The sequence below is a fragment of the Lutjanus erythropterus genome, chromosome 6 (assembly GCF_056507025.1).
Source record: "Lutjanus erythropterus isolate fLutEry1 chromosome 6, fLutEry1.hap2, whole genome shotgun sequence".
Classification (NCBI taxonomy): Eukaryota; Metazoa; Chordata; class Actinopteri; order Lutjaniformes; family Lutjanidae; genus Lutjanus; species Lutjanus erythropterus.
The window spans coordinates 40736144-40745743 of record NC_139322.1 but is presented as its reverse complement, the minus strand read 5'-3'; the positions used below and the strand labels follow the sequence as shown (position 1 = coordinate 40745743).

Genomic DNA, 9600 nt, shown 5'->3' with positions numbered 1-9600 from the left:
AACGTGATAAGGTGAAAAGTCTAACTCTCACATCACTAAATCTTCTCAAAAAGCTGAGCTTTGGGCTACCCTTGCGTCTTTCATTTGAATAATTCCTTTCTCTCAAACATCATCCCCATCAGATGATAACACACACCACCTGATGTGGACAAACCAGCGTTCACTGGCGACTTATACAATCAGAGTATAATCTCTGCCTTTGGGCACATTATAATTATTGGATAGCCTCTCTGATGGTTGCTACAGTGTCTGAACTCTGTTGCCATGTTTAGTCTGTCACTGTAGACTAAACAGTGATGGTTCTGTTTCTCAGCACCATTAAAGTTGCCTTTTACAAGCTGTGGATACTTAGGCAACTGTTGTTAGGCAATTAGCATGTTAGTTCTACAGAGCTGCAGAGCAAATCAATAAACTGTGTGTATTATGGACCGATATCTATTCCTTTGCGCCTCAAAGGAGACGCAACATTTACATCAGTGACTGTTTGGTTGTCTGAAACATTGGCTTGGCTTGTTCCCAGAGTAGGTTAACCCCCCACCCTCCTCCTCCTCCTCCTCCTCCTCCTCCTCCTCCTCCTCCTCCACTGGACAAACTGAGCTGACTCTTTACAGTGTCAGGAGATGAATCGTGTACAGAGCAGTGGGAGGCAGGGCAGAAAGAGGGAGCGGGACAGAGAGGATGGATGATGGAGAGGATGAGAACATGGGGTTGGTGTAGTCCTGCCTGGGACAGGTGGTGTTGGTGGGGTTTTCAGCTCTGGGCTCTTGATCAGGACCTGGCTGTGTCCTCGGTGTCCTCACTTCTCTCTATAGTACAGCAGGTAGAGCTTGAGGGGCTCAGGCAGCGGCAGGCCCAGTATCCTCTCCCTGAGGATGTTGACGGCCGGCTGGGGTCGCAGCAGCTCCCCCGTCTCCTTCTCCTCCTCCTCCTCCTGCTCCTCCTCTTCATCCTCCTCCTCCACCGTCTCCTCCTCCTCCACCACCCCTCCCGCTCCTCTCCCCACCCTCCTGCTCCCGCGCATCTGCCGCCTCACCTCCCGCTCCCCCGCCTCCTCCTCGTCCTCCACTCTCCCTCCCTGGTTGTTGTTGCTGTCCAGAGGGGCGGGGCCGATGCCGCTGCTGGCCACCACCTGACGGGTAGCCAAGACCAGGGCGTTGCAGTGGCGCGGGTGGACACGTCGGCGTTTGAAGCGAGGGCCGTACTTGTGGAGGCCGGCCACTGCCAGACCCCTGCCCACGCTGAACGAAGAACCTCGGCCACGCGATTGGCTGTCTCCTCCGTCTGTGGTCACCCTGAGGGTGTGGCGGATGCAGATACGAGCCAGCTCCTGTAACGACCGGACCTCATACCTGGCTGCAAAGTTGACAGCAAAGAGAAAACAGGATGAATAAGAGGAAAAAGACAACAGAAGTGAAAAATTACACACAAACTGTGTGAATCAATATTCAAATTTAATTGCACAAAAGTGAGAATGAGACTCACGCAGTGGGACAGTCTTGGGTTTGCCGTTTGTGCTGTGTTTAGGCAGCACGAGAGGAGCGAAGGACACAGAGATGATCTTTTTGGTCTCCCAGCTGTTCAGTCCTGTACGGGTGATCTTGGTCAACTGCAGAAAATACACAAGGATGAAACTACAAGTTATTTTTGTCTTGTACATTTTCTGTGTGTATTGTTTTCTGCCATATTTATCATGCAAGTTGTCTGACAGCTGTGTACAATGTAGAGCTGAATGATTCTGGAAAAAATATATAATTGTGATCATTTTGACTGATATTACAATTGTGATAGTAGAGGGAATGATCATTTTTACATAATTTTTATTATTTTGATTGAACAACATGTTAAAATGATTCTGACATGATTTTTTTTGCACGAATCTGTAACAAATGAAGATGTCTGTAGAATCTGATTTGTAGTACAAGACATTCATTCATTTAAATGTTTTTTATACATATTTTATCTTTATTGTGCCTCCGGCGATTTGAGAATTGCAGAAGCCAGATTGTGATTTTGATAAAATTTCGATTAATTGTTCAACCCTAGTACAATGTGTTTTAAAGTACCTAAAATATAAAGTCATCCCACAAGGACTGTGTCAAAAAAAGATCACCAAGAACTACATTGTAAAATTTCTATTATTTTTGAAACATGAATAATTTGAACCATCAAAAAAAAGTGCTGTGTATACTATATAGCAGATATTAATCAAAGCAAATACGACTTGAATACAGATGTAAAGACTGTGCTGTAACACTTTACATTTAACCCTAGTAATGTTGTGTAATGCTAAAAAAAACACCTGTTTGGAACATTCCACATGAAAACAGGTGTAATGATTGGGTATGAAATGGGTTCTCTTTACAAAAATCATGACCAAGTTACTCAAAATAATCCACAGACCTTGTTAGCAGTTTCATGTAGGAATTACTTTCTTCCTGCAGTAGAATCTACCGGAACTACTTTCTTTCTACTAGAAAGAACTACTAAAGTAGTTCCTACATGAAACTGCTCACAACAAGGGCTGAGGATTATTTTGAGTAACTCGGTCATGATTTTTTGAAAAGAGACACTGGTTTTGAATTTTTCAGATGTATTATTTTGGTGCTTGGTACAACACATTATATTGGAGAGAAGGCAGACATCTCTACAGCTGGTATCTCCAAAACTCTGCAACTCACATCAAGACTATCTAGCTGGATAAATATCACTAAGAGACCAGGGGAGAAATATGCATCTTGTAATATGTAGTTTCTTGAGCAGAATACCAACCTTTTCCTCCAGAGGCATGACAAGGATGCCCCCCACCTTGAGCAGGTTCTTCATGTAGTCCTCGTGCTCCTTCTGCACCCCGGCCCCGCAGTACACTCTGTCATACTGACGGCTCTCCGGAGGGATCTCCAGGCAGTTCCCCACGACAAAGGACGGCTCACAGAACTCAAATCTGCAGAGAGACACGGGAGCAGAGGAAGAACTATGCAGGCAAGATCAAAATCAACCAAACGTCACCTCACACACACACATCTGGACGCTTACTTGTCGAAGCTGTCGCTGGTTTTGATGAAGGAGTCGAGCTTCTGGTAGGCATATTCAATCACATCAGCATGTAACTCGATTCCATGATTCACTCCAAATGGTCCTGGAACAGTTAACACAGTACAGCTCAATGTTTGAGATGAAGCACAGTGACATGGACACAAAGATGTGTTTGTCGTGCCATGATGATGTCAGGCTCAACAACAAACTCACAGGATGTTGTGTGGGATCATGTTCTCAGTCTTACTAAAAATGCAGAGGTGGGAAGTAACAAAGTACAAATACTTAGTTACTGTACTTCAACTTTGTACTTTTCCTCCCTACATTTGAACACAAATATCTGTACTGTCTACTCCTTACATTTTCAAAACAGGCTTGTTACTTTAGCTTTAATTGTTTTGAGGGTAATTATTGATTATTTTTATTTTGTATCACTGAACGTCCCTTCACAACATCAAGACTGATTTCTACATAACTGGATGGAACCATAAGACAGAAAAGACAACTTCTTTGTGTGTCCATCAGTACATGTAAGGCAAAACAGACATAACAAGACCAAAAAGACGTAACAAGGCCTGTAAGACATAAAAGACCTAACAAGATGAAAAAGACGTTAGAAGACATAAAGGATATAACAACCTGTAAAAAGACGTAAAAGACATTACAAGACGTGACAAGATAAAAAGCTACATAAAAGACATGATAAGACAAGACACAAGATTTCAAAAAACAAGATATAAGAGGATATAAAAGATGTAACAAAACCTAACAAGACAAAAAACTATGTAAAAAACGTATAAAGACAAAAACAGTTTAAAAGACATATAAGATGAAAAAGATGTAACGAGGAAAAACTACGCAAAAATGTCATAATTGTCTTGTTACATCTTTTCCATCTTTTTCACCTTGTCATGTTATGTCACAGTATTTCATTTTCATCTTATTAGGTTGTTTTCAATTTGTTACGTATTGTTGCATCATTTTTGTCCCATGTTTTTTACACCCTTTTCATCCTGTTACGTCTTTTTACGTTGCTTTGGTCTTGTTACATCTTTTACATCATGTTATGTCTTTTAATGTTGTTCTTGTCTTGCATTAAATCTACACTAACAAGCCTTGTTTGAAAATGTACGGAGTAGGAAGTACAGATATTTGTGTTAAAATGTACGGAGTAAAAGTAAAGAGCTGTTAGAGAAAGAAATACTCAAGTAAAGAACGGACAGCTGAAAAATCTATACAAGTTCAGTAATAAAGTATTTGTACTAAGTTATTTCCAAACTCTGGTGAGGTAGCTGGGTAGTTAGATTTGAGCTGACTTTGAGTGGCATCACATTCTACATTTTCCGAGCAGGAGGTCTGTCTGGAACGCAGCATTAGAGCTGGCCACTTGTGATTGGATCACTCAAGACACATGTTAATATCAGGTGTAAACAAGGCCTCTGAGATACGAGAGCAACAATAAAGGCACAATATGCTGCAGTGAAGCACATACCCAGTATGAGGCCAACCATGGTACTGAGATAGCCGGTCCCACTGCCAAGGTTGAGGAAGGAGAGTCCAGGGTGGAGATCCAAAGCCTCCATCACCTCAGAGTAGATACACGGAGCAGATAGATGGATGTTTCCATGCCGCCATGCCAAGTCCTGACAACAACAACAGAGCATATGTTAACCAGCTCTTCTTATAACCACAGATCCTTCAGCCGACCAAACCATCATCAGACCCTGTTTCACTTTCACAGGCTTTCATTTTGCCCACCTTGTAAGCGTTGTCCCGGTATTCATCCAGGTAATAGTCAGCCCGGTCGATAGCTCTGAAAGCCCGCTCCACCAGGTCTGAGCGGATGTAGTAAGCCTCCTTCAGGTTGTCAATCAAGTCATCGTTGTCCTCGCCAGCACTCACAGCTCCACCCATCCTGACTGAAGGCAAAAAGAAACAGGTGATCACTCTCCCAGCCGACAATATCACAGACATTTGTTTCCAATTGCTTTTCAGTTTCTTCAATTTCTGCTGATGAAAGATTTCAGGGTTGAGAAACTTCACACATCTTTACTTGTGCACCTTAAAAGTTTCTCTTTTCAACAATAAGAGTGTTTAAATCATACTGTGTATGATCTTTCATGAGGAATATTCAGAGAAAGTGGAAAGCTGAATTTAAACACCTCAGCAATACATCTCCCACAATCCTCGTATTCATAACTACCACATCAGAAACTAACTAATTCAAAAATATAATATGTTAAACATCCTCTGGTTCAACTTTCTCAAGTTTGTAAAAGTGTTGTTTTTCCTGAATAAATGGGGGTTTTGAACAGCTGCCATCACAAAGTGCTGGCAAAGACTAAATCATAAATCGATTAAATTTCAGTAGGTGAAGCCCCTAAATTTCATACTTTATCAGTCATATCATAAAGAACTATATACTTTTACATCTTTGTAATAACTTCTAGTTACTAAAGAAGGCAACACTGAACTACACTGCTAACTTCAAAACTTTAATAATACTAATATTTGTTTGTTGTTGTGACACTAAACTGGCTTTAATTTGTATAAAAAAGAAGGTGAAGGAGTATGAAGAGCTGGAAAAGTGGGAAGGAAGGATGCAAACTATAATATAAGCTGGAGGCTGAAGTGTATCTCTGGCTTCAGTTTGTATGTTCAAGCAGTTGAAAGAATACAAAAAGGCGGAAAAGTGGCAAAGAGTCTAATTACAGGATTTAAAAGTTGAATAATAATAATAATGTAAAATAAATGCTGAACATTTTAAGGTGAACTGAAAACAAATGAGTAGGTATCAGTTGAAAGAGCGTTGAAAAGAGTTTGAATACTTGAAAATGTGGGAAAGGGAGATGAAATGTAGAGTAAGCCGGAGCTGAACTGCATTGTTTTACTAATGTCTGAAAGCTAAACTGCATAGCTGGCTTAATTTTGTATGAGGAAGCTGTTGGAGGAGTGTGAGTAATGACTGGGAGCTGAACTTGAGCTGCTGAAGGAGTAGGAATAGGTCTAATTAACATTAACAGGATTTGTAATTGTAACAAGACTAAAAATATAGTGGAGTTGACGTATGAAGCAGCAGAAAATGGAGATACTCAAGTCAAGTACAAGTACTTCAAAACTGAACTTAAGCAAGGGCTGTAAAATTAATTTTAATGTTGTCAAAACTGCTATATGGCCCAGTAAGCACAGTATCTGCAACTTTTTGTTTAAGGAAAACTGAGCAACAAACAGCATTATAATGAAGTACTGTAGTGCAGCACAGATGTCCTGACTTATAAATCTTGCTCTCCAGATGTCAGAAAACATGTTTGGAACAGACTCCAACACATTTCACATTTGTCACAATCGTAATGCAAAAATGATCGTTACTACTAATCGTGACTCATACTGCAATCACAGTGTTTGTTATGTACTCACTCGCTCATGTAATTTTGACCACTGCTGCTAATCTCTCTTATTGGAGGCTCTGTGCACACAGCAGCCTGACCCAGCCCCATGCGGAGGCCTAATTGAAGCTTTTGGCAGCAGTTTCCAGCTGCAGGTGTGAATGCTGCTGCTGCTGCAGTGGGTCAGGGTGGTGTTAAAAACAACACCAGAGGGCAAACGCCAAAGGACAGGAGATCACAGGGTGAACTGACTGCCAAATGCTGCCCACAGTGATGTGGCTATAAAAGAACAAAGGCACGAGCATTTAAATATTACTGCACCTCCTGCTGCTGATGAAGCCTCTGAGGCCAGGAGAGGAGGATGTGGTCACACACTGAACTGATGAAGAAACAGATCAGCCATTCTGCAGAATTATGACAAATCACCAAAAACTTTCAAAACTATCAATAGCAACACTCAAATTTCCTTTTTTTTTTTGTACATATTCTTTCAGAATTTATGACAATGAAACATGTAATTTATGAAATGTTTTGGTTTGCTTTAATTTCTTTTATTTCTAAACTTGTTCTGTGCCAGAAAACAGCCCTGTCCCAGACAAGAATTGACAACTTCAAACTATTTAAAAATGTGTTAAAAGCCTTCAAAATCTAAAACTAACAACACCTACTGATAACAGAGGTATTGTTGGCTATAGGTAATGCCATTAATGTGTGACAGAGTGCAGCATGCCTATTTCTCCTAACTTGTTCTATATTTTATTATTCTTAATTGCATTTTACTTTACTTATCATTACTTGGTCATACCTTTTAATCTTAATTTATATAGTATTCTTATTTGCACATAATTCTTGTATTTAGCTTTTTAAACTTTTAAATTAATCTATTTAAATGTTTTATCTTTTTCTTCTATTTCTGATTCTGATTTTTAAAGAAGTGTTATATCAACATTGTTTGAAATTCTAGTTTATTTTAAGGAAAATGTTGGCCCTTTAAAGTTGTGCCTGATTTCCATCAGATTTGTTTTTACAGAAACATGATTTAATCAGGCATGATAATGGTCAGCTATACTCTAAGGACCCCTGTCTCACTTCCTGCTTTAAAAAGGAATACTTCTCAAACACTGGTAAACTTTCTATGTTTAGACAAATTCATGAAATAATATTTCTATCAGTTGTGTCTCGACCATAACATGTTGACTCTGTAGTCCTTCTAAATGAAAGATAAATAAATAAATATTATGGTTTAAAAAAAACAAAAACATTAAGAGAACTGTGAGACACTTTAAAAATAAAATAGCTGCTCACTATGACTATGATATGAAATGAAAAAAAAATGAAACATTTTCTCAACTCATCTGATGAAGTTGACATCTGCATTTAATAAAAAATATAATCACTAGGAGGTTTGCCCTTTACAAGGTTTAATAGCCAAGATTTGATCTTTTAAAAAATATTTTCCAACATAATTGAAGAGTAAAAATCAGACCCCCCTAAAAATACAATTTCGTCCCAGTTCTCAAGAATGAATTAAATATCAGCATGTGATGTGTCCATTTTCAGGGAACAGAATCCGTGCTGAGGTGATCATGAACTGCTTCTTCAGGTGTTTCTGACCACTAGAGGCCGCTGTAACACGTTGTGTGACAAACTAAGTGGTTTAGTAGGCTAGTAGGGTACACACTTCCTGCACAACACTGCCATTAGGTCTCAGCAATCCATCCACACATTAAGAGAATTAACCATCGCGTCCATTCTGTCGTTGACATGGTGGTTAAAGAGAGTGGATCCTGAGGTGGCAGGTCTCAGATCAGCGCACACGCACAGCCTGTTTCTCTGCACGTTGTGCGGCTGCTGTTTGCGCCACTCAGCTGATCCAGTTTGGAATAAACAATAAATCAAACTGTGTCGATCCGATAATCAGCTGGTGTGAACAGTTACACTGGACGTGGCGTGTGTCGCAGACTGTCGGAGCGGTGAAGGTCAGAACAAACAGAGAATAAACGCATTCTGAGCTGGAGGAGAAGACAGACCGAGAGAAGAATGAGAGCAGCTAACTGCTGCTGTGTCCACACACACACACACAGACAGGCAGAGAGACAGACAGACGGACAGAGCGCAGGCTGTCTCACTGTGTCCTCAAACTGAACACGGACACAGATCGTGTTGTACCTGATGTTGAAGCAGCCCGCTGTCCTCTGTCCGAGCCTTTTCCTCCTCTTCAGCCTTTTGTTGTTGGGATCCAGTCAGGAACACACCACTGCTGGATGTAAACATTCAGCCAGCTGACGCTCTGACGTCAGACGTAAAGTAACGGCCAGAGGAGGAGGATGGCCTACATTCTGCAGCCAGGCAGGGCAGAGGGATCCTGGACCAGAACCAGCAGAGTTAGCGCAAATATCAACCGATACTTCCACTCTATACACAGCTGAATATCTGTATTAACTACACAATACTGCGTGTGCTTCAGCTGTGTGTGTCTTTATGGCGTTATTTTTGCCACACGACTCAGCCAATCAGACCTGAGCATCTTATCTGTCTTAGTTGTAATTGAATAAGCCTGCTGGTTACTGTGCTGTTCTAACGGGCCTCAGCAGGTCACTGACCTGCACTCCTTCATCTTCAAACAAGACCACATGTCACAGTGGGAAAAACTCACATGTAAGTAATAAGAGTCATGATGGCTGGATTCCATTTAGCTGCTTCAGTTTCAGAGTCTTGTGCTGCATCTGTAACCACAAACTAAGCATTACATACTCAAAACATACTCAACATACTTTTATGTAAGTAAACAGTAGTATGGATCTTTAAAAAAAAAAAAAAAAAACACTAGTCACAACAAAGTCAAAACATACAAAAGAAAAACGAAACAAGCACAGATGCAGGTGGAGATAAAACACAAAAAAAATCTTTATTCAGTTGTCTAATTCAGTCTAGGTTCTGTCTCTGTAGCATTTAATTAGGGCTGCAACTTATTACTTTTAGTTTAGTAATCAATTCATAGCCGTTTGCTATAAAATGTCACAAAATGGTGGAAAATGTTGATTGGTGTTTTTTAAAGCCAAATAATGACACATCAAATGTCTTGTTTTGTCCACAACCTGAAAATATTCAGTTTACTGTCAGAGAGGAGTAAATAAACCAGAAAAAAACCTACTCAAACCAATTAATTCATTCTCAAAAT

The 9600-nt window shown here is 40.3% G+C and overlaps 1 protein-coding gene across 1 annotated transcript; it reads right to left on the bottom strand.

Moving 5' to 3' along the window:
* Nucleotides 1-584: 584 nt before the first annotated feature.
* pcmtd2b (protein-L-isoaspartate (D-aspartate) O-methyltransferase domain containing 2b) lies at nt 585-8885 on the bottom strand. Its single transcript, XM_084721940.1, has 7 exons — nt 8589-8885; nt 4792-4952; nt 4526-4676; nt 3034-3136; nt 2770-2941; nt 1483-1606; nt 585-1353 (listed from the first exon to the last, which is right to left on the bottom strand). The coding sequence occupies exons 2-7, from the start codon at nt 4945-4947 to the stop codon at nt 797-799; spliced, it is 1263 nt and encodes a 420-aa protein (XP_084578066.1). The 5' UTR covers nt 4948-4952; nt 8589-8885; the 3' UTR covers nt 585-796.
* Nucleotides 8886-9600: the final 715 nt, after the last annotated feature.

Bases quoted from the DNA above. Each gene is read 5' to 3' on its own strand.
- pcmtd2b (XM_084721940.1), bottom strand. From the start codon at position 4,947: ATGGGTGGAGCTGTGAGTGCTGGCGAGGACAACGATGACTTGATTGAC. The intron at 4,677-4,791 runs GTGGGCAAAATG...TGTTGTTGTCAG, and splicing joins ACCGGGACAACGCTTACAAG to GACTTGGCATGGCGGCATGG. The intron at 1,607-2,769 runs GTTGGTATTCTG...TATTTTCTGCAG, and splicing joins TCATGCCTCTGGAGGAAAAG to TTGACCAAGATCACCCGTAC.